The 26,209-nt window shown below is 40.5% G+C and overlaps 1 protein-coding gene across 1 annotated transcript in view; it reads left to right on the plus strand.

Moving 5' to 3' along the window:
- The window catches only part of DGKB (diacylglycerol kinase beta), an 804,956-nt gene that overhangs the window by 295,974 nt on the left and 482,773 nt on the right, over nucleotides 1-26,209 (plus strand). Inside the window, exons 12-13 of the mRNA XM_073629524.1 lie at nucleotides 8,191-8,279; nucleotides 10,273-10,389. Of these exons, the coding sequence (XP_073485625.1) occupies nucleotides 8,191-8,279; nucleotides 10,273-10,389 (206 nt within the window). The remainder of the gene's footprint in view (nucleotides 1-8,190; nucleotides 8,280-10,272; nucleotides 10,390-26,209) is intronic.

Here is a 26,209-nt window from a genome sequence, read left to right on the forward strand (position 1 = left end):
GCTGGCAGGAATTCCACCAGCAAAAGTCCAATGGAGCATACACACGGTCACATTTTCCGACCAAAAGCTCTCATTGGTCTTTTGTTGGCCGAATTTCCGATCGTGTGTACACAGCATAACAATAACTTAATAGTAGTGAATGTGAACTTTGAGTTTAAATTACTTTTCTGCTGCTTGATGACATGTCAGGAACATTATGTGTAAGGCCCGCAAACTAGAGGCCTTCCAGCTTGACATTCAGCACACACTGGTCCACGAACGAAAATAGGCCTCCCCTATGCATCGATCATCCCACATAATAGTTGTCTTGTTTCTAATGTGACAAACCCAGTACTACGCTTGGTACCTTCAACTCTGACCCATTGCCTTCAAAGAACAACTGGAACAATGCTTCCTAGCCTACATGCAAGAGCAATTTCTCTCTTTTTTTTTTTTTTTTTTTTTACCACGCCCAGAGTATTGGAATAATGAGGTGGCTCTGACTGCCTGATGATGGAACCGTAGACATAACATCGTACTATTTGCCATAGAGACTATACGTATTCATGTTCCCTATGATGATGAGCATATAAATATGTATATAACTATGTTCTAACGAGGGGTTTTCTTCCTCTAAATTTTTTTTTTTTTTTTTTTTTTCGTTTTTGTTTTTGTTTTATGTGCAAATGTGAGCAGGTAACTGTTTCTTCAACTAACACCTTGCCCTTTTTACAGGTTATACACTATGGTTACAGTCTTTTTTTGGGTTCCGCTGAGATGCAGTGGCCCTGGTGTCTAGATTTGGGCGCTGTGCGGCTTCGGGGTTGGGACGCGGGACCGGTGCTGTCCTAGTTTAAGACTTGCTTGCAAGACAAATACTTTGTGATTACGGCCCGTTAATCCGTCTTCACCAACTTTTTTTTTACTTTTTTTTTTTTTTTTTTCCCCAGCCGGGTAACAATAAAGGTGCCTTAATGGCTGACCACAAAGGCTGCGGGGGCCCATATGGCCGGGGCCCGGAACTCAGCTGTGCCTTACTACTCCCCGCACTAGGCACACTCTGCCCAGGTGGCAGTAGTTTCTCTCTGCGGAGTTTACATTTTGGACTACTAGATCTCTTCTCTTCTTATCTTTCTTCTTCTTTCTCTTGTCAATCTTCCCCTTTTTTTTTTTTTTTTTCACTCCCATCTCCCTTCACCCATTTCCCTCCCCTCCTCCCCTCCCCTCCCTGTGCACCCCGGGAGTCAACGCAAGTTGACCTAGACCTAGACAACATGACTGTCAAAATCCTCTCATGGAACATAAAGGGGCTGCATTCCCCGGAGAAGCGTACTAGCTGTCTCGCCAAGCTCTGGAGGCAAAGAGCGCATATTGCATTCCTAAACTAATTAACAAACACTTCCCAACGGCCTATCACAGTCCGTCTTTGTCCTCTAAATCAAAAGGGACGAGTATACTCATCTCTAAGTCCCTCCAATGGCAATTCCTCGCGGAGTTCCGTGATCGGGAGGGTAGGTTCCTCCTCATAAAAGGAAAAATTTGTTCTCAGACCTTCACTCTCACGAACATCTACCTTCCGAATTCAAATCCTCTCCCCACCCTTGAGGCTTTCTTATCCACGCTCGACTCCTTCAATGAGGGAACACTTGTCCTAGGTGGGGATTTCAACCTAACATTGGACCCCCATAAAGACTCCTCCTCGAACCTGTCTTCTCTCCCTAGGGGAACCCGACTTCGCCTAAAAGATCTTTTACACTCACACCAACTAATCGATATCTGGAGAATAATGCACCCTCAAGAACGGGACTACACCTTCTATTCCACCGTTCATGGGTCTTACTCCAGAATCAACCTTTTTTTCTTAAAACACTCAGCCATCCCCATGGTCACCAAGACGGACATAGGTCATATAGCACTTTCCGATCACGCTCCAATTCTGTTGGAGATGTCTATTTCACAAGCATCCCCCAGGACATCCACGTGGCGACTTAACGAGATGCTCCTAAAAGACCCTGAGATTGCCGCTGACGTCCTTCGGGAACTCAAGTCATACCTTTCTGTCAATAAAGATTCTGTAGACAACCCAGCCATTGTATGGTCAGCGCATAAGTGCGTCATTAGAGGCATACTAATCAAACACGGTCATGCGGCCAAACAACGTCATGCTAAAACCTTGACTGACCTCTTGACGCAACTTCACACATTGGAACGTCAACATAAGAGTCGGCCCGATAGTGCTACCGAGACGGAACTTGTCCGTATTCGGGAAGCTATACGAGACCATTCCATGTACGAGGCGAAACATGTACTACTGAAGGCCCGGCGTTCTTTTTACGAATACGGCGATAAATGTGGTCGGCTATTGGCCGACGCCTTACGCGCGAAGCGCTCTCAGACATACGTGCCCGCTCTTCTCTCGTCATCGGGCTCCAGAGTCCATTCGTCCCCGGAGCTGGCGGATACATTCCGTGCTTTTTACTACAAGCTGTATAACTTGGATCCAATTTCCACCCCTCAGTTGCTACCCCAAAAAGCCCTAGACATTCGCAAATATCTTCAAGAGACTGACCTTCCTACGCTGATGACTGAAGAGCGAGTAGACTTGTCCAAACCTATTACCATGGAGGAATTTGCAGCCGCAATAGCTGACACCCAGCCCGGTAAGGCTCTTGGACCGGATAGTTTTACCCTCCCATATTGCAAATTATACCTGGACACTTTGGCACCTTCATTTCTTGCAGCCTTTAATTCTGTTAGACGGACACAATCTCCCTGCAGACATGCTACGCGCCTCTATATCTGTGATCCCAAAGCCGGTAAAGACCCACCCCGACATTGTCGGAATGTCCGATCAATGTCTGACCGTGTGTACGGGGCATAACAGTTGCAGCTACAGGCATCATCCCAGTATCTTTTTTTTCTGCTGGCAATGCTTGTAAATGTAAAAGCAATGCTAGCAGCTAAATAGTCTCTGGATTGATTTTACATGCAGCGGGATGACTGAGGACCAGAACATCCCAGATGATCTCTATGGTCTAAGAAACAGGAAGTGACAAGTATTTTGTCACTTCCGGTTTTGCCAGGATGTAAACAAGCCATTACTGACTTGCGAAAGCATCAGATCAAACCAATCTTGGTTTGATCAGATGCTTTTAAAGGTGAGGGAGAGATATATATGGGGTCTAATAGACCCCAGATAACTCAATAAAGTGTACCTGCCACTGCCCATGCTAACATAAGGGATGTTGCTCATAATAGCAATAAAGTTGATTAAAAAAAATTAAAGCGACAGTGTAAACTTTTAAAGAATTACAATAAATATTAAAATAGAAAAAGTATGTAAACAGTGAGAGCAATAAATTATTTTTTTACAGCGTTGCCTATAGAGATTTTTAGGTACCGTAGTTTGGCGCCATTACAAACAAGTATACACAATTATAAAAGTGTGACATGTTAGGTATCTAAATCACAGGAGGCTTTTATCACTCCTTTTCAAAAAATGTTGTGTCATCAGTAACAGTTCTTTGTATACACAGGTAGTTAATATAGGTGGTTTATAAGATAGAAGTGAAAAAAAAAAATCAGCAGGAAAATAATAATTAAATGAATAAGGAGTTAATTAAGGCTGATTATATTAAATTAAGGGTTATGAAGGGGTTAATATAGAGAGACATTTAATAAAAAACAAAAAATATATTTTTTTACTTGACAGGTTGCTTTAAACTGACTTCATCTGTAGATCGAAGTTCATCCCTTTGATTTGTAAATGAAGAAACAGAAAGATACAAAAAGAAACAATGTACCTTTCTGTTTCAGCGGCTGAGCAATGTTGTTGATAAACATTGCCTGGCTGCTTTTTTTTATTTTTTTTGACAGCTCCAATTGCCGGGACTTCATTTACACTTCAACTGGCAACAGGCGAACCCCACTGACAGCTGAAAGAACCAAGCCTGAAAGTATCGGTTTCAGGTACCGGAGCATTTGCACGAGTACCGATACTTGTACAAATGCTTAGTATCGGCACTGATACCGGTATTGGTATCTGTGCAACCCTAGTTATTAGTCTACATCAGAGGTTTCTAAACTTAAGTATGAGGGCCACATTGTATAATTTACAAAGATTTGTATCAGGGTCCCCATCAGTGCCCATCCTACATCAGGATCCCCATCAAATTCCCCCTTTCATCAAAGTCCCAATCAGAGACACCCTTATATCAGGACCCCAATTAAAATCCTGCTTACATCAGGGTCCCCATTATAGTCCCCGCTTACATCAGGGTCACCATTTATTACAGCAGTCTGTCCCTGTATCATTGATAAGATATAAAGTATGTCAAATAAATAATTTGTTTTGTCATAATGAGACATAAAGCGCTTTGTCTTTGTAGGCCACATTGCAGTGTGTTAAATTGTGGCAATTGGTTTATATTCCTTTTCCCTTCTTCTGGCATAATAACCCTTAGTCCTTAGTGCTGTGTTCAGTTCTTTACTAGTGTCATTACTTTTTAAGTGCTATCCTGTTGCTGTTAGCATTGACTTGGTGAAAGGTCATCTTCTGGTGTCATATTTGTCCTTCCTCCTCCCAGTACAGTAAAGCCCTGTCTCTGTGCAGGCCAACACCAGTCTTTGGAGACCACGTAGGACATTGGCCTTTGGAGGCTGTGTAATTTTGGACCATCTAATCCAGGGGTCTTCAAATTACGGCCCTCCAGTTGTTCAGGAACTTCAATTCCCATCATACCTAGTCATGTCTGTGAATGTCAGAGTTTTACAATGCCTCATGGGATGTGTAGTTCTGCAACAGCTGGAGGGCCGTAGTTTGAGGATCCCTGATCTAATCCAACCTATCCCAGGGGTCAGATGCGGCCTTTTACTTGCCTTTATCCGGCCCTTAGGACACTATTCCTCCCATTCTTACTAGATACTATTCTGCCAACTGACACCAACAATGGGGCACAATTTCTTGCACTGACACCAATAATGGGGCACTATTCTTCCCTAGGATACCAATGATAGGGAACGATTCCTTCCCCTTATACCAAATGTGGTGATATTTTCTCCCACCAATGCCAGGAAAATTTCCACTCCCGCTGGCCACACTCCAGCTCCCCTAAAGTCTGGACAACAATAAACTGGCCCTTTGTGTAGAAAGTTTGGAGATTCCTGCTCTAGAGGTTGCTAGGGGTTCCTTGAGCAATGAGCAGTTTCTGCCTCCCAGATAAATTCCCACTAACACCAATGATATTTTAAGCTATTATAAGGGGGGTTCTCCTCATTGACCACCAATATAAGGAGCATTCTTCCCAATGACCAATGTAAGGAGTATTCTTCCCAATGATCTCATCAAAAGGCGCATTCTTCCCACTGATTACCAATGTAAGGAACATTCTTCCCACTGACCTTCATCGAAAGGATCATTCTTCCCACTGATTACCAATGTAATGAACATTCTTCCAACTGATTACCAATGTAAGGAGCATTTTTTCCAATGACCATCAATGTAAGGAGCATTTTTCCCACTGACCAACCTAGTATTGTACAGTGAGCTATAGATATAATTATTATAAGGGGTTCCTTGAGATTGGAAAGTTAATTCAAGGGTTCCTCCATGTTAAGAAAGGCTATTCTTATCTATAAAAGGGAAACAAGTACAACTGTGTGAAACTAAAAAATGCTGTTATAACTTTACTAAAAACATCAACAACTGCCTTTTTAACCAAAGGATCATCTATTGGACATGACTTCCTATTATGTACATTTAGTGGCATTTTATTTGTCTTAACCAAATTTTTATTGTAATAAACAATACTCAACAGTCATTAGTTTTTGTTTTCTTTGTTTAAATATTTTTACTTACCAAATTTGCTTACAATCCAGTTTTCCGATTCCCTTAAAACTGATGACCCCACTCACCCATTGTAAGAGTTTATATAAACTTTCTAAATAACATCAAACTCCCACAACTGCCATTTTTAAATGAAGAATCATACAATGGACATATAACTTCATATTATGTCCATTTAGTGGCATTTTTTTTTATCTTGACCAAATTTTTATTCCAAGGACAATACTCAACAGTCATTAGTTTTTTTTTTTATGTTTTCTTTCCTTAAAATTTTTCTCTTACCAAAATTGTTTACAATTCAATTTTCTGATTTCCTTAAAAGCGATGACCCCATTCACCCAGTTTTGTAAAAAGTTTATATAAACTTTCTAAGTAGCATCAAACTCGCTCTTCCCTCTTACAATCAGCACAACATGTCTTGTTTTCGAAGTAATGACATTGATACTACAATGTCATATTTTTTTTGTTCCTTAATGTGCCTGGAAAATCAAATGTTCGAAGCAGATGGTGTATTCCGGAAAGCAACAAATTGGCGCAATGAAGACATAGTGGTGTTGTTGTAGGTTACAAATGAACTTGTACCGAGTACATGGCATCTATGACAACACTTGCTATCTGGAAATGGACTAATCAGCTATTTAAGGATCAGATAAACCAATAGACGAAGGATCATAAACTCATATGGCTTTTACTTTCTTGCTTGCCAGCTGCTCATAAGCATATATTTTGGAAAATGTAGATATTTTATTAACAAATGACACCAGTCCATTTGGCTGCCATCAATTTGTCTTCAAAGTGCTCATCATTCGGGGGGTCATTTTTTAAAAATTTTACTTGGGAACTAATTGAGTTACACATTTCCTGCCATGCTCTGATAAGGTTTTCTCGTTTTATATGCATAATGTTTCCTGTAATTATCGACCTTCTGAAGCCTACTGAAACAACAGTCCAAGCTGAGATATATTGGTTCTAGTGTGTTGTGTTGTCTGGAAACACTCTCGTGTTCTGCTTGGATTGAAGACCTCTCATATCAGTATTTCGTATTTTTAGATTTTAGGCTAATATAAAAAAAGCAACTTTTTAGTTTACCTTTGTTTTGCTTTCAAAGTCATGAAATAATTTTACAAAATAACAAACAAATGGTCAATCTCAACTAATCAGCTCAGCTATTCAGTAGTTTGGTGACTGAGTATTCACTCAGGCCCTTTTTTTGTTCACATGTGGACCCCATGTTCTGTAGCCAAGTACAGACTGCCCACCCACTTGCTGTTGACCTCCAGCCGGTCATGAACAGGAACCAATGGGCATCCAGATTTTATTGACTGGCAGTGGCACAAGGAATCATGGGATGAGACCTTCTGTGGGCCATCATTCTTTTATAGGAAAGTCCCTAATGGCCAATGAATGGCATCACAGGAGGCAAGAGATCACCATTGGGTCATGTTTTCCTGCTGAGCAGAAGGCTTGTAAGTTGCACCATGTGGTATACTGGCAATTGCTCCTAAGGACCCCTTTTCCAGTACACAAGTAAGCAAATTTCTGCAATCAGGATGGTTCATAATCCTTGGAAAAACATTGATGCACTTGCATCTGCACTTGCAATGTTCTTTAGGCAAGTGCAGACTGCCCACCCACTTGCTGTTAGCTTCCAGCTGGTCATGAACAGGAACCAATGGACATCCTCCTGAATTTATTGACTGGCAGTGGCACAAGGAAACATGGGATGAGATCTAATTCCCAATGAATGCCATCATAGGAGGCAAGGGATCACCATTGGGTCAGGCTCTCTGTTGAGTTCAAAGCTCGTAAATGTCACCATATGATATACTGGCAATTGTTCCCAAGGGCCCCTTTTCCCATTCATAAGTAAGCAAATTTCTGCTATCAGGCTGGTCCGTAATGTTTGGCAAATATTCATGGATCAGCCTAAGTGTGAATCCTAACTGATTCACTCATTTCCACATGGGATGAGACCTTCGGTGTGACATCATTCCTTTATAGGAAAGCCCCTAATGACCAACGAATAGCATCATAGGAGGCAAGGGATCACCATTGGGTTAGGCTTCCATGTGGTATACTGGCAATTGTTCCCAAGGAACTGAAATTAGGCTTGCATGGTAAGCTAAAGGGGGAATAATTACGTATGTAGGTGAGATTACAGGAGAAAAGGCCTCAGGGTAGACAACAGAAGTGTGGCGATGATGTTTTTTGATGGTATGAATGTGGGGCAATTGTACAGAGAAACTTTTTTTTTCCTGTTTATGCTAAGCAACAGCAATGAGCATCATTGAGGGATAGAGTGTGCATTACTTTACAATTGTATATTTTTATTATTATTATTATACATATGATTTTTTTTTTTGCAGTTTGCAAATATACTGTCCATGAACGTTGTGTTTCCAGAGCACCCCCATCTTGCATTAAAACCTACGTAAAGTCATTAAAGGACACAAATGTAAGTATCCACTTCAGTTCTGGAGGTGCTTTTTTATTATATAAATGAAAAAATACCAACAAGTTTAAAAAAAAAAATATTTGTTACTTTCTACTATAAAACCTAACCCATTAAAAAAAAAATCTCCTAATACATTTTGGCCAAAATGTATTCTGTTACATGTCTTTGGTGAAAACAAAAAACAAAAAAGTTATAGCGTCCTCACATGCGTGTGTGAAAGTTAGAGCGTCTACAAACTATGGGACATATACTGGAATTTTTATTTATTTATTTTTTGTATACTAGTAATGGCGGTGATCAGCTACTTGTGATGGGATTGTGATAGTGTGGCGGACAATCTGACACTAACTGACGCTGGGGGGATCTAATTGGCTGCTAATAATATGCACTGTCACTGTACTTATGTCATTGGGCAAGAAGGGGTTAAGATCTAGGGTGATCAAGGGGTTAAAAGTGTGCCTAACATGTGTTTATGTGGTGTGTAATGTGTGCTAATTTTACTGGGGATCTAGTTGTTTTAATTCTGTGCTTAGCAGTAAATGAAAAAGCAACAAGATCCCCTGTCACTGAACACAGCTCCGTGTTGTTTACACTCACAGAGCTGTGTTCGGGGAAGATCAGAGCCGATCAATGGGAGCTGGTGATCAATCCTTGCGCGGCACCCGGTGATCGTCATGTGCACAGCCGTGCGCCCACCTTCCTACTTGGAAAAGAAGAATCACGTGTATATACGCACACTATGTTACCAAAAGTATTGGGACGCCTGCCTTTACACGTACATGAAATTTAATGGCATCCCAGTCTTAGTCCGTAGGGTTCAATATTGAGTTGACCCGCCCTTTGCAGCTATAACAGCTTCAACTCTTCTGGGAAGGCCGTCCACAACGTTTAGGAGTGTGTCTATAGGAATGTTGGACCATTATTCCAGAAGCGTATTTGTGAGGTCAGGCACTGATGTGGATGAGAAGGATTGGCTCGCAGTCTCCGCTCTAATTCATCCCAAAGGTGTTCTATCTTCCACCCCAAACTTGCTTTGTGCACTGGTCCCAATCATTTGGTGGAGGGGGATTATGATGTGGGGTTGTTTTTCAGGGGTTGGGCTTGGCCCCTTAGTTCCAGTGAAGGAAACTCTTAAGGCGTCAGCATACCAAGACATTTTGGACATTTTCATGCTCCCAATTTGTGGAAACAGTTTGGGGATGTCCCCTTGACTGTGCACCAGTGCACAAAGCAAGGTCCATAAAGACATGGATGAGCGAGTTTGGGGTGGAGGAAGTTGACTGGCCTAAACCTCAACCCGATAGAACACCTTTGGGATGAATTAGAGCGGAGACTGTGAGCCAAGTCTTGTCGTCCAACATCAGTGCCTGACCTCACAAATGTACTTCTGGAAGAATGGTCAAACATTCCCATAGACACACTCCTAAACCTTGTGGACAGCCTTCCCAGAAGAGTTGAAGCTGTTATAGCTGCAAAGGGAGGGCCAACTCAATATTGAACCCTACGGACTAATGCCGCGTACACACGGTCAGACTTTCCGACGGGAAATGTTGGATGTGAGCTTGTTGTCGGAAAGTCCAACTGTGTGTACACAAGTCCATCACACAAAAGTTCACGCATGCTCGGAATCAAGCAGAAGGAGCCGCACTGGCTTTTTCCGAACGTCAATAACTTGTCTTGTGTATGCAAGACAAGTTTGAGCCAACATCCGTCGGAAATAAATCCAGGATTTCATTGTCGGAATGTCCGATCGTGTGTACACGGCATTAGACTGGGATGCCATTAAAGTTCATGTGCATGTAAAGGCAGGCGTCCCAATACTTTTGGTAATATGGTGTAGATGCGTGATTCCGTGCAAGCCGCCCCCCCCACACTGTTTTAGTAAAGCTACAGTGCTCAGGTTGTCAAGCGGGTATATATGACTAAATGATTTTTCACAGATGAATATGAAAGATGTGTTTTACAAACTCTCCGCTCTTTCCCCTCCCCCCAGATCATGCACCATTTTTGGGTGGAAGGAAACTGCCCGACAAGATGTGAAAAGTGTCACAAAGCCATTAAATGCTATCAAGGCCTCACGGGACTGCACTGCGTTTGGTGTCAGATCACGGTAAGTGGATGTGTTTGTTTGCTCCTAAGAGGTAAAAAGTAAGATGAAGGCTGCTGCTGTATACTTCAAAATCCGCCATGGCAGTCATGTGACTACTAAAGGGGTTCAAGCATGGTGGGTGTAGGGGGGGTTGACAATTTTTTTAATATTTATTCAGGCAGAAAAAATAGCATTTGAAAAATAATTTTAGACTAATGGATACAGTTCAAGATTAGAAAATAATAGAAACCTTCGCGCCAGTGGTGTCGATAGCAGATAATATATATGAATTACATATACTGGTGATACATCTAGTAAGAAAACATTCCCAACAATAAAAAAATTGTGGAAATATATAAACAATCAGTGTAAGCTGCTCCCCAATTTTTGAATAATCAAAAAAATAGATAATCAAAAAAAGGAATGTAAGAAAGATAGGGGGCGCTAGATACCATAATATTCAAGTGCTCCAAAAAAAATATATATCTCCTGCATTACCAAAAAAATGGAAATGTAAGAAAGCTAGGGGGCGCTAGATACCATACTATTCAAGTGCTCTAAATAAATATATCTCCTGTGTTACCAAAAAAAATGAAAATCATAATATTGACAAATCATAATTAGATTACACATTGAAGTGCCCACATTAGTGAAAACATATATAGTGATTGATTGTCCACATAAAAAAGTGATTGAAGTAGTTGAAGTGATATCTTTCAATATTATCCCAATCTTGTTGCTGTAAGCAAAAGGTTTTCCATCACCAAAGAAACAAAAGAAAAGGAAAACACCTCGAAGTAGTAGATATCTGCTTACCAGATACCAATGACTCCTTTAGTTAAAAAGAGAGTCACTAGCGCTTGTGCAGGGTTGTGCCTGCTCACATGGATGGCCGGGCTGTGGTTGGTATTATAGGCATGGATCATTCCCGTCAGGCTCATTCAAGATAGGATAAGGATACATAGGAAACAAAAACAGTCTCCATAGCGTAAAACCATTTATTAAAAAAGTAAACAAATTAAAAAGCCAAATGGCCGCTTACATTGGTGGGAGCTTACCCGGCACTGGGGCTGCTTGCATGTCAGGGTGACTTCGCAGTCAAAAAAAGCCTTTCATGTCTCCTCCACGCTGGCGTGTGTTCCAGCTTACACAGGGGGGCAGCCAAAGGATCCCGATGTTGTTGGATGATAGGACATGTGACCACGTACCGCTTGCAACAACATCGGGATCCTTTGGCTGCCCCCCTGTGTAAGCTGGAACGCACGCCAGCGTGGAGGAGACATGAAAGGCTTTTTTTGACTGCGAAGTCACCCTGACATGCAAGCAGCCCCAGTGCCGGGTAAGCTCCCACCAATGTAAGCGGCCATTTGGCTTTTTAATTTGTTTACTTTTTTAATAAATGGTTTTACGCTATGGAGACTGTTTTTGTTTCCTATGTATCCTTATCCTATCTTGAATGAGCCTGACGGGAATGATCCATGCCTATAATACCAACCACAGCCCGGCCATCCATGTGAGCAGGCACAACCCTGCACAAGCGCTAGTGACTCTCTTTTTAACTAAAGGAGTCATTGGTATCTTGTAAGCAGATATCTACTACTTCGAGGTGTTTTCCTTTTCTTTTGTTTCTTTGGCGATGGAAAACCTTTTGTTTACAGCAACAAGATTGGGATAATATTGAAAGATATCACTTCAACTACTTCAATCACTTTTTTATGTGGACAATCAATCACTATATATGTTTTCACTAATGTGGGCACTTCAATGTGTAATCTAATTATGATTTGTTAATATTATGATTTTCATTTTTTTTGGTAACACAGGAGATATATTTATTTAGAGCACTTGAATAGTATGGTATCTAGCGCCCCCTAGCTTTCTTACATTTCCATTTTTTTGGTAATGCAGGAGATATATTTTTTTTTTGGAGCACTTGAATATTATGGTATCTAGCGCCCCCTATCTTTCTTACAGTTCAAGATTACATTACCTTCTCAGATTGTTATGCACTACGATTCATTTGCTGTAGGGTTGGTTGTTTTAGAAAAGCACTAGAGGGTTCTTTACTGTAAGAGCAGCAAGGATGTGGAATTCCCTTCCACAGGCGGTGGTCTCAGCGGGGGGCATCGATAGTTTAAAAAAACTACTAGATAAGGACCTGAACGACCACAACATACAGGGATATACAATGTAATACTGACATATAATCACACACATAGGTTCGACTTGATGGACTTGTGTCTTTTTTCAACCTCACCTACTATGTAACTATCATTGGCAATCACTTAACCTCTTCAGCCCCTTTTCTGAATTATTTTAACTGACAATTGCCCCGTCGTGCGACGCTGTACCCAAACAAGATTGACGTCCTTTTTTACCCACAAATAGAACTTTCTTTTGGTGGTATTTGAACACCTATGCAGTTTTTATTTTTTGGGCTATAAACCAAAAAATATCAACAATAAAAAAAAAAAAACTTTTTTTTACTTTCTGCTATAATACATTTCCAATAAAAAAAATAATTTATTCATCAGTTTAGGCCGATATGTATTCTTCTACATATTTTTGGTAAAAAAAATCACAATAAGCGTATATTGATTGGTTTGCGCAAAAGTTATAGCGTCTACAAAATAGGGGATAGATTTATGGCATTTTTATTATTATTTGGTTTTTTTTACTAGTAATGGCAGCGATCTTTGTTTTTGTTTTACAAAATAGGGGATAGATTTATGGCATTTTTATTATTATTATTATTATTATTTTTTTTTTTTTTACTAGTAATGGCAGCGATCTTTGTTTTTTAGCGGGACTGTGACATTGCGGCGGACAGATCGGACAGTTTTGACACATTTTTGAGACCGTTGACATTTATACAGCGATCAGTGCTATAAAAATGCACTGATTACAACTGGCAATTCATGTTTGCTACCCTACAACATATAGGAGTTGGCAACAAAATGCTTAATTGGATTAGGGCAGCATACTCAAACCCGACGGCGAGAGTCAGAGCAAACGGTGTAATTTCAGGACCATTCTCGATCACTAACGGGACTAGGCAAGGTTGCCCACTTTCTCCATTATTGTTTGCATTATCCTTAGAGCCATTCCTTTGCCATATCCGTTCAAACCCAGACATCATGGGAATAGAAATTAACAATACACAGTATAAAGTATCTGCGTATGCAGATGACATGTTATTCTCAATCACAAAACCAAACATCTCACTCCCCAATTTAATGAACGGATTTGCGATATACGGAAGACTTTCCAACCTAAAAATAAATTTCACCAAATAAGAAGCAATGGGTGTAGGAATCCCGACTTCACAACTAGACAATCTCAAAGCCAATTTTAGCCTGAAATGGACGAACACAGCATTGAAATACATAGGAACATATATCCCACCAAAAATTGCCCAAACGTTCAAATTAAATTTCCCACCCCTTTTGAAAGAAGTCCAAAGGTTACTTACCAACTGGGATAGCGGCCTCCACTCGTGGTTCGGCCGGTGTAGCATACTCAAAATGACTATTCTGCCAAAGTTCCTCTATCTACTGCAAGCAGTCCCCATCCACATTCCCGCATCCTTCTTTAAACAAGTGAACACTGCATTTATAAAGTTCCTTTGGGCGGGGAAAAAACCCAGAATAAGCAAAAGAATATTATCATTTCCAAAACTGCAAGGAGGCATAGCGATGCCTGACATCAAAACCTACTATCATGCGGTGCACTTGAGCAGACTTATCGACTGGTGCAGACATAGAGAGTCCAAACTCTGGACGCAGATAGAACAGTAGCTTTCCCTTAAACAGAACACCCTGGTGTCATGCGGACTTGCCTTTTGACACTAGAAGACACCCATTAATTGGATGTACTATCAGCCTGTGCGCCCACCTATTTTCCCGAAACTCCCTGTCACATGTCAATTCATCTCTTCGGCCAATTCTAGGCAACCCGCGTTTTATGCCGGGAATGACCGACTTGAAATTCCACACTTTAAAGGAATTAGGCTTCCATCAAGCATCTCATTTCAGTACCGCGGGTCATTGGAGAACATTAACAGAGCTTTCGGACTCGACAGGCCAATACAAACTAGACTTCTTTAGAGCTCTACAGCTACACCATTTTCTTAACACGATGAACCCACCTAACACTACCGACATGCCTCTCACGACTCTGGAAGAGATATGTACAGAGACGGGAACAATTCTACACACACTATCTCTCATGTACAAACTACTAATAACGCCTACAGAGGACTGCCAAAACCCATACATTGACAAATGGGAGGAGGACCTAAATTGTCAATTTACTGAGACGCAGAAACAACATATATTGACATTCACACACAAGTCATCAATCTGTGCCAAAATACAGGAGACCAATTATAAAATCCTCACACGTTGGTACAGAACCCCATCAGTTCTCAAAAAATGTTTCCCAACAACGTCAGATATATGCTGGCGCTGTACACAAAATAAAGGAACTTTGCTTCATATCTTTTGGTCCTGTCCACGAATCAAAGTTTTTTGGGGGGAGGTGCGTCGAATAATACAAAAATTCACCGACCGCAAAATCCCAAACAATCCAGCATACTTCCTCCTACATGTAACAGATACCCCGGCAAGAGTGTATAAAAAATCGGTAGTACGCCATTTGCTTGATGCAGCCAAAGCATGCATTCCGCTCACTTGGAAATCAACACGCCCGCCGACTATAGACTTATGGTTTAGGAAAATAGAGGAAATAAACAAAATGGAGGATCTTATCCTAACACACCAGAATAGACAGGAAAGTTATTCCAAGACATGGCAACTGTGGAATATATTCAAGTACTCAGAAGAAGGACAAGCCATAGGGAGCATCCCCCCACAACACGAGCACATAAGACAATTTTCGATGATAGGGAAGTGGTGTGCTGCCGATGGTAGCAATAACACATAAATAGAGCTGTGCATGCCCGTGAACCCCCCCCCCCCCCTCACTCTTTCCCTTCTTTTTCTTATTACCCTCTAACTACTATTCCCCCTCCCCCCCCCCCCATAATTAAACCCCCCCCCCCCCTTTTTTTTTTTTTTTTTTTTTTCTCTTCATTATAGATTTTTTTTTTTTTCTTTATTATTTACCATGTTTCATGTTCTTAGGTTATTTAGAAAAAGAGTAGGAGACGTGTCCACGGAGCAGAAAAATTGTACGCTTACAATGTCAGATATGAGAATAATTCCCGTTATCCTACAAACATTCTCAGAGGTCTGGAGAGGAAAGGAGTGTATGAATACTAAGCACAGGTTAAATATTACGATACACACTAATAATTTACTATATGGTATCTTGTCATTATGGATCCAACAGAATTTTAAATATTATTTGCTGTAATCATTGATCCCCAATGTATATATCATTGACATGTTGTATATGTGATGTGTAATGAGGGTCCCTGTGGACTTGTTTCCTGGCATAAATAAACAATTTAAATAAAAATGCACTGATTACTGTGTGAATGTCACTGGCAGGGAAGGGGTTCTCTGGGAGGTGTTTCTCACTGTGGAGGGAGGGAACTTACAGGGAGTAGAGAGATCGCTGTTCCTGATCACTAGGAACAACACAATTGTCTTTCCTCCCCTTATCCTTCTGTATCCAGAAAGATAAGCCCTGGTTCCGGTCAGCCATTCTTGGGCTAAGTCGTCTATCATGATACAGGCTTTAAACAACTCTGGGGCTGCAGGCCTGTTCATTGATGCTGCCTTTGTATCGAAGCACTCGATTCTGCTGCAGCTGCGTGGAACTCCACTTGCCATTGAGGCTCTTGACGGGAGACCTCTACAGCCTGCCCATGTGATTCATGAGACTGCTGTGTTGTCCATGGCCGTAGGGGCTCTTCACCATGAGATAATCCAATTCCAAGTTATTTCCTCTCCTAAGGTTCTGCTGGTTATTGGTTATCCTTGGTTACAGAGTCACAGCCCCTCTTTTGATTGGCTCCGTGCTGAGGATCTCTCCTGGTCACCACAATGCAGTCAGAGATGCTTCCAGAAGGTAGCCAAGGTCCTGTGTACCTCTTCACTCTCCTCCCTGCCAAATCCTCGTCTCCTGCTGATGTTGGTTCCTTCTTTGTGAAGAAGAAGAGTGGTGAACTGAGACCTTGTATTGATTATAGGGGTCTCAATCGTTTCACGATTAAGAATGCCTACCCAATCCTGTTGATTACGGAGTTATTTGACCGCCTCAAGGGAGCAACTGTTTTCACAAAGCTTGATCTGAGAGGGGCTTACAATCTCGTGAGGATTGAGGAGGGTGACAAGTGGAAAACTGCGTTTAATACCAGAACAGGCCATTATGAGTATCTCGTAATGCCTTTTGGCCTTTGTAACGCCCCCAGAGTCTTCCAGGAATTTATTAACGATGTCCTCCGAGATTTGTTGCAGTTATGTGTGGTGGTTTATCTCGACGATATCCTCATATTTTCCAAAGTCCCTGGAGAGCCACCACACAGATGTCTGTCGTGTGCTTCAGAAATTAGGAGAGAACAATCTCTATTGTAAACTGGAGAAGTGTGAGTTCCATCGTGAACAGGTTAAATTCCTGGGCTATGGCATTCAATTATTATAACTTAAAAGCAGATGTGCACCCCCTTACATCAGGTGTCAAGAGTCCTCCACCCTCCCTTACATCACAGTGCACCCTCCTTACCTTGTGCTGCTGCCAGGATGAAGCTGGGGGCAGGGCTGAGAAACAAAATGTGCAGGGTCTGAAGGAGGACCAGAGGAGGCCCGGAGTCAATTGTCTGAGTCTGCTGAATGCTGAGACCAGCGGAAGCAGAGATGAGGGGTCCTGTGATTACACAGAGAGGTGCAGGATCTGTAGGAGGAGTTCTGTCCTCCTTTCTGCATGCCGACTGCTGAGACAGGGGATGGGGGCAATAGAGACAACAAGCCTCTCTTTGGCTGCATGGAAAGGCGCAGGATCTGGCAGAGGAGTTCTGTCCGCCTCTCTGCTCCTGACTGCTGAGACAAGGTGGGGGAAGACACAAGGGGGGTGCCATAGCTGCAGGAGAGGTGCAAGGGCCACAGCCCAGATTCAACCCGTGGGTCTTGTGTTTGACACGTGTCTTAGAACAATCTTGCCTTGTTTCTGTTGAACCTTGAACTCTTTGCTCCTCCCATGAACTTCTGGAGTGCCAGCCTGAACTAAGAATGGTCTCTTTGGCAGGTGTCTAATAAAGTGCACATATGCAAAAGAGTTTTATGCATATGAAGACTAAATGCCAAGAAAGGAAAGAAAAACATTTCATATGTCTTAGGGCTCATTTACACTTGGTTCAGCTTCAATACACATAAGCAGCTAGTTTACACTTGCTTAAAAACAAAGCTTCAGACACGCTTTGTTAAAGCTCTCTGGACGCAAGTCAAAGCTCCTGTCACTAAATTAAATGGTTAGATTACAGTCCTATTTGAACCTTGGTTTTGTTTTGCTTTGCTTCGCTTCAAAAATGATACCCCATGTCGCTTTAGTGGTGCTTCAAAGCGTCTTCAAAGCCACCATAGAAGTCTATGGCAAAACTCGCTTGAAGCCCCACTGAAGCTCCACTGAAGCCTCATCGAAGCCCCACCAAAGGCCCATCGAAGCCCCATGAAGTCTCACTGAAGCCCCACCAAAGGCCCATTGAAGCACCACGAAGGCCCAGCGAAGCCTCATCGAAGCCCCACTGAAGCCTCATCGAAGCCCCACTGAAGCCTCATCGAAGCACCAAGCAAAAGCAAGGTGTAAACAGGACTGTAAGCTAACCATTTTATTTAGTGACAGGAGCTTTGACTGGCGTTCAGAGATCTTTAACAATGCCTGTCCGAAGCCTTGTTTTTAAACAAGTGTAAACTAGCCCTTGCTTCGGCTTCAACACACATTAAAGCGCCTACCGCTTCAACATGCTTTTATGATGTGTTTTTGATGCTTCGGTGGTGCTTCGATTAAGCTTTGGTGATGCTTCAGTGAGGATTAAATGATGCTTCAGTGATGCTCTTTTGAAGCTTTGTTGAGGCTTGGCAGGTGCACTGTGTGTATGTGTGTGTGTGGATATCTCATACCTGCAATTTCTCCAAAGCAAAGCTAAAGCCTCTCAAAAGCTTTAGGTGTTTCCCATTTATCACTAACCACTGATTATCGGTGCAGCCCCAATAGTGCCCAGCAGTAAAGCCAATCAGTGCCCATCAGTGATGCCAATCAGTGCCCATCAGTGATGCCAGTCAGTGTTGCCTTTCAGTGCCCATCAGTGCCTGCTCACCAGTGCTGCCTATCCGTGCCGCCTATCAGTCCCCATCAGTGATACCTATCGGTGCCCATCTGTGCTGTTTAGCAGTGCCCATCAGTGCCGCCTAGCAGTGCCTCTACATTAGTGCCACCTCATCAGTGCCCAACAGTGCAGCCTCATCAGCACACATCAGTGAAGGAGAAAAATTACTTATTTACACAATTTTATAACCTAAACTGAGAATTTTTATTTTTTTTTTCAAAATTTTCGGTCTTTTTAATTTTTTTTTAGCAAAAAAAATAGAAAATCCAGTGGCAATTAAATACAACCAAAAGAAATTTCTCTATCTGTCCCAAAAAAATGATAAAAAAAATTGTTTTGGTACAGTGTTGCATGACTGCGCAATTTTCATTCAAGGTGCGACAGCGTTGAAAGCTGAAAATCGGCCTGGTATTGGAGCGGTTAAAAAAAAAAAAAAAACGAAGGTCAGTGGTTAGGCATACATGGGTAAGATCTGGTATAATAGGTTTAGGTTTTTGGACTCAGGTTAAGGGCTTATTTTGGGTTGGATAAAGGTTAGGTTGCAGTTAGAAGCTAATTGTGTCAGAAACCATGAAATCAGACAGAGACAGAAGTACAGTTAAATCACAATTGTTTAATAATAAAAGTAAAAAGAACAAACGTAGTCAAAACATAGCCAACGTTCAGTAACCAGAGCAGATAGTCAGCCAAGCCAGAAGTCAGGGATCAACGTAGTGAAACAGCAAGCAGGATCTGGAGCCAGAAGGGATGTCAGCAAAGTAAGTCTTTAAACAGGAACGCAGGAGAATGTCTCTGTGATGTTGACCAAGGCGAAGGCAGAGATCCTCTGGACTGGACGGCTTAAGTAGGCAGGACTGACGAGCTGGATATCATCAACAGCTGAGTAACTGTGGAGAGATAGGAACCGGCAATAAGCCGACAGCTGAGCGGCCAGCTCCGAGAAGGAAGGGCTGAGCCCAGCCCTGACAAAATGTTAGGCCCATGTTAAAGGTTTAGCTTCAGGGTTAGGTTTTAGCTCCAAAGCTCCACACCAAGCACTGAAATGTGAAGTCCAGGCGGTTAACCAAATTGACATATAATGCAAAGGTGGTGGCATTGTCTGTAAACCAGCGGCAATCAAGGCAAGTGGTGTTCAGGCAGGGGAAAGGGAAAGGCATCAGACAGCAGAATCCGGACAGCCTGGGATCAAAGACAAAATAATAGTAAAGCAGTGTACCAAAGTGCCATAAAGGACCAAGAAGAAACATTTTGCATTGTTTCAGTGAACTGAGCAAAATCTTTATTTTTCATATAAATAGGCATAGCCTGTACTGTATAATGGTATATTGTACTGTAAAAACAAAATAACTTAGTTATACTGACTACATTAACAAGGATATTTAATCGTTCTAATTACCGTATGTTGAGGCAGTATTATCCAAAATGTAAATCTTAAAAAAAAAATCTTTATTATATAATTTATATATTTATAAAATGAATGACTTCTTAAGATTGGTTATATTGGTGACTAACTAGTAACAAGACCTATGTCTTTTCTTCTTATATTGATCTGCTGACTGTAAATTTTGAGGCTGGGGACAAAGACAAGAAAAAAGGTTAAAACAAGTATAATATTAAAAAAAAACAGGAATAAAAAAAGTAAAAAAAAAAATTAAAACCCATATTTACAGTATTTTATAATTATTATGTTATAATTATATAATAAAATAATATTTATAAAATTAATGACTTCCTAAGATTTGTTATATTGGTAATAGTAGCTAGTAACAGGACCGTTGTCTTTTCTTCTTATATTAATCAGTTGCTGTAAATTTTGAGGTAGTGGACAAAGAAAAAAAAAAAAAGGTTAAAACAAGTAAAAAAATAAAAAAATAAAAAAAATAAGAAAAGAAACAAAGAACATGAAAAAAAAAGGAAAAAAAATAATAAAACCCACAATTATTTTATAATTATTATGTTAGAATTATAAAATAGAATTATAATTTTAAAATGAATGACTTCCTTATAACATTGGTTATATTGGTGGCTAACTAATAACAAGACCTTTGTCTTTTCTTCTTATATTGATCTGTTATAATTATAACATATAATTATAATTATAAAATGAATGACTTCCTAACATTGGTTATGCTGGTGGCCAACTAGTAACAAGTTAGAAGAGTATAAGGGATGAATGTGAGGCAATTATGACCCTACAAAGGTATCATCACATATAAACTATTTGTATATGGAAATTAAAAATGTATTTATTTTTTAAGCCTATTTGGTATGTGAATTTATTAGACCCTGCAAGGTACATGTAAAGTCCCATCCCATTTTTGTTCTCATTTGGTAACTAGTAACAAGACTTTTGTCTTTACTTCTTATATTGATGTGTTGAGTTGACTGTAAATTTTGAGGTAGGGGCAAAGACAAAAAAAAAGGTTAAAACAAGTAAAAATAAAAACAAACAAACAAAGAACAGGAATAAAAAAAGTACAAAAAAATAAAACTTAGATTTACATTTTTAATATCTTATAATTATAAAATATAATTATAATTAAAAAAGAATGACTTCCTAACATTGGATTCATTGGTGGCTAACTAGTAACAAGACCTTTGTCTTTTCTTCTTATATTGATCTGTTGACTGTAAATTTAGAGGTACTGTAGAGAGCAAAGACAAAAAATGGGAAAACAAGTAAAAAAAACAAAAAACAAAGAGCAGGAATTAAAAAAAATACAACCAATATTTATTTTATAAATATTATGTTATAATTATAAAATATAATTATAAAATGAATAACTTCCTAGCATTGATTATATTGGTGGCTAACTAGTAACAAGACCTTTTCTTAGACTGATCTGTTGACTGTAAATTTTGAGGTAGGGTGTAAAGACAAAAAAAAAATAAAATAAAAAAGTTAGAAGTAAAAAACAAAAATGAAAACCCATATTTATTTTTATAATTATTATGTTATAATTATAAAATAAACTTATATTTATAAAATGAATGCCTTCCTAACATTGGTTATATTGGTGGCTAACTAGTAACAAAACCTTTGTCTTTTCTTCTTATATTGATCTGTTGACTGTAAATTTAGAGGCAGGGCAAAGACAAAATAAAAAAAGTTAAAATAAGTAAAAAAAAAAATAAAGCAATAAAAAAAGTAAAAAATAAATAAATTAAAACCCATATTTATTTTATAATTATTATGTTATAATTATATAATAAAATAATATTTATAAAATGAATGACTTCCTAAGATTGGTTATATTGGTGGCTAACTAGTAACAAGACCTTTATCTTTTCTTATATTGATCTGCTGACTGTAAATGCTGAGGTAGGGGACAAAGACAAAAAAATATATATAACAAAAGTTAAAAAAAAAAAAAAAAGAAGAAAAAAAATTGGGCCACTCAATGGGCCACTTTTTGTCTGCCGTCACTCTTCTATATTTCTATGTTTCTGAAGACATTTTACAGACCAGTGTCATTGTTGAATTATATAGAATACATAGCTATTTTTCCTTTTATGTCTTATTTTATTCATAGCATCAAAAAAGACCCAATCATTTAAATATGCAATGATAAATAAATTACATTACACATAACAAACACATAAATACATAAGGTGTAGATAGATAGATAGATAGATAGATAGATAGATAGATAGATAGATAGATAGATAGATAGATAGATAGATAGATAGATAGATTTAAAATAATGTTTTGTGTATTATAAGTGTGTTTATGCAGCTCTATACATTTTGCCATAACACATATATGTAAGACCAACTGTAAAGAAATAAACAGCTTTTTTAGGAACACTGTGTGTGTTCAATACATGAGTGTGGTTCAATTTTCACCTAAGACACATAAAAGCAGGTGCAAAATGTAAATATGTTTAATTAACAGCACTTCAAAAATTGTTCTGTTTACTGAAGATTAAAAAGGAAAAAAAAAACCAAACATTTTGCATATATATTTATAATTATGATCTCATCTTGAAAACTTGAAAAAATGAAAGTCTCCGAGTTCCTTATCTAATTTATCCTCTTGAGTCCCCTGGCCTTTTTTCTCCCTAAAAATTCCCTTTGAGTCCCAGAGAATTTTTTTTTTCATTTTGGTAATATCTCAGTTCTGACCATTATAGCCTTTTTGCACTTGTACTCTACCCTACCTACGGATTGGGAACATTTTTTATTTTTTGTTGGTGGGGAGAGGCAGAGAGGCCTTTATTTGATCACAGAATTGAATGCAAATATGTATTTTTCATGGTTTTTATTAGGAATAAGTAGTAAAACATTTGAAAAAAAATAATATTCCTGTTATTTTCTAAATGCAATGTTTGTACAATTTGCAACTGTACATCCTACATTAATTGTATTTTAATCTACTTTATTTTTATCCACAAAAGTGAAGTTACACAGTAAGAGCCCATTCACACAGGGGCAACTTTGGATCCGACTTCAAGTCGCGCTACATGAAAAAATCAATGTAAGTGAATGGATCCTTCTTAATGCACACTACTGCAGTCGCTCCGACTTCAGAAAAGGTTCCTGTACTACTTCAATCGGACTTGAAGGCGACTTGTACCCATTGATTTCAGTGGAAGTCTGATCATACTGAGGCAACTCTACAGGAAGCAGAAAGTAATTTACTCCACTAAACAGCCAGCCCCCTCCTTCTCACACACAGCTGATAAGCTCTGATTGGCCACTTTAAAGTTACCTGTCCTGGAGGCGACTTCAAGTTGTGTTGTAAGTTGCCCCAAGTCGCGCTGTGATTCATACTCAAGTCGTGTCCAAGTTGTCTCCCAAAGTCGCGCTGAAAGTCGCGCTTGCCCCTGTGTGCATGGGCTCTAACTGGGAATAAAAACCAGACTTTATTTTGTTAGTAAGTAGTAAGTAATTTGTAAGTAGTGAAAAGGGTAGCAAATAAAAATGGGTACCACATCACACAAAAAGGAAAATCACTCAGACCAATAAAAAAACAATTGTTCACCTCATATGTATACACATGCACATATGTTTGTGACCCCAATGTGTCACTGAATTTAACCACTTCAGCCCCGGAAGGATTTACCCCCTTAATGACCAGGCCATATGGGGGGGGGGATGCGATACGATAACTGACAACTGTGCGGTCTTGCGACACTGTACCCAAATAAAATTGAGGGCATTTTTTTCCCACAAATAGAACTTTCTTTTGGTGGTATTTGATCACCTCTGCGGTTTTTATTTTTTGCGCTAGAAACAAACAAAAAAAAATGTTTCTGATATTGATATATATATATATATATATATATATATATATATATATATATATATATATATAATTTTTTTTCTTTTCTGATATATATATATATAAATGTATTAATCAGTTTAGGACAACATGTATTCTGCTACATATTTTTGCTAAAAAAAAAATCACAATAAGCATATATTGATTGGTTTGCGCAAAAGTTATCACATCTACAAACTATGGAATAGATTTAGGGACTTTTATATTTTTTTATTGTTTTTAATGGTAATGGCGGCAATCTGCGTTTTTTTTAGTGGGACTGCGACATTGCGGCGGACAATTCTGACACTAAGTGACACTTTTTGGTGACCAGTGACACCAATACAGTGATCAGTGCTATAAAAATGATGCACTGATCACTGTATAAATGGCACTGGCAGGGAAGGGGTTAACACTAGGGGGCGATCAAGGGGTTAAGTGTTCCCTAGGGAGGTGCTTTCTAACTGTCAGGGGGACGGACTGACTGGGTGTAAAGAGAGATCGCTGTTCCTGACCACTAGGAACAGCTGATCTCTCTCCTTCCCTGTCAGAACAGGGATCCGCCTTGTTTACTTTTCTTTACCGTGATCGTGGGTGGCCAGCGCACATTGAGTCCGCCGGACCCACTGGCGAGCTCCCATGGCGCACGGCCGCTGTAACTAATGCACGGACCGATGTACAGGTACGTTGGTTCGCACAGCCAGGCCGCCTAGGATGACCACGTTTCCAAACTGCCATTCAGGGACAATTTTGCCAAGGACCGGGGGGGGGGGGGTGTTGAATGTAGTCTCGGAGTTGACGGGGATTTCAGGGGTGAGTGATTTGTCAGGTGAATGGCTGGTTTTAGCATCATATTGTTTTTATTACTGCATTGTAATATATAATGAAATAGTTCAACTCACCATAATGCAGAATCATGAGCTTCTCACTTCCCACCAGATGCAGCATGCCACTGTCGCCTGCAACCGGATGCAGCACCGTAGCCTGCCTCCAGATGCAGCGTGTCACTTGCCCCCGTGGCAATGCAGCCCGGGGACCTGTTTTAGAGCATACTGGAGTGGTCCCAGAGAAGATAGAGGAGGTGGGTGACAGTGGCTTCGCTAGGGTTGCTGTCACGGTAAAACATGGTATCCCCCTCAGTACAGACCCCCCTTCATTAAGTATAGACTCCCCCCCGCTAATTACAGACCCCCCTCCCTCAGTATAGATCCCCCTCCCTCAGTACAGACTCCCCCCCAATAAGTACAGACCCCCCTTTAGTACAGACTCCCCCCAATAAGTACACACCCCCCTCAGTACAGACCCCCCCAATAAGTACAGACCCCCCTCCCTCAGTATAGATCCCCCTCAATCAGTAAAGACTTCCCCCAATATTGTACAGACCCCCCCAATAAGTATAAACCCCCCTCAGTACAGACCCCCCCAATAAGTACAGACCCCCCTAAGTACAGACCCCCCTCCCTCAGTATAGATCCCCCTCAATCAGTACAGACCCCCCAATATTGTATAAACCCCCCCAGTACAGACCCCCCTCAGTACAGATCCCCCCGCTAAGTACAGAGTTGCTCGGGCGGGGGGCGGTCTCAGCTCCCCTCGGCTCGGGCGGGCTCGGTTGTGTTCGGGCGGAGGAGCGGAGGCAGATGGAGCTGGAGGCAGAACAAGCGCCAGCACTAGCGCAAACGGGGTTTGCTCGCTCTGTCAATTTCATTCCGGGACACGGTATTGTCCTGGAATGAAGGTGCCCGGGACCTGGGACAGACCTGCTAATTGCGGGCAATCCGGGACACGTGGGCACCCTAAGGCTGCCCTGCCTCAGTATTTATGCGGTGGGCGGCACAGAAGTGGTTAATATACCCTGACCCCTTGGCTAATGTTGCCAGTGGATGGAGATATATAATATATGCAGGGTTTTATATTGTGTTTGGATGGATGGTCCTGCAAAGCAACAGTTCAGTATGATCCTTTAATTCGATACTATGGTATCTGAGCCGCAGTACTTGGATATAACTACTAAGGAAAATACACACAGTTCATAATTAAGGGATTAATTCCAGAGATAAAACGATAATTCTTCCACTCTACAAGACTCTGGTCTGGCCTCACCTGGAGTATGCTGTCCAGTTCTGGGCACCAGTCCTCAGGAAGGATGTACTGGAAATGGAGCGAGTACAAAGAAGGGCAACAAAGCTAATAAAGGGTCTGGAGGATCTTAGTTATGAGGAAAGGTTGTGAGCACTGAACTTATTCTCTCTGGAGAAGAGACGCTTAAGAGGGGATATGATTTCAATATA

Source organism: Aquarana catesbeiana, linkage group LG05 (assembly GCF_042186555.1).
Source record: "Aquarana catesbeiana isolate 2022-GZ linkage group LG05, ASM4218655v1, whole genome shotgun sequence".
NCBI lineage: Eukaryota > Metazoa > Chordata > Amphibia > Anura > Ranidae > Aquarana > Aquarana catesbeiana.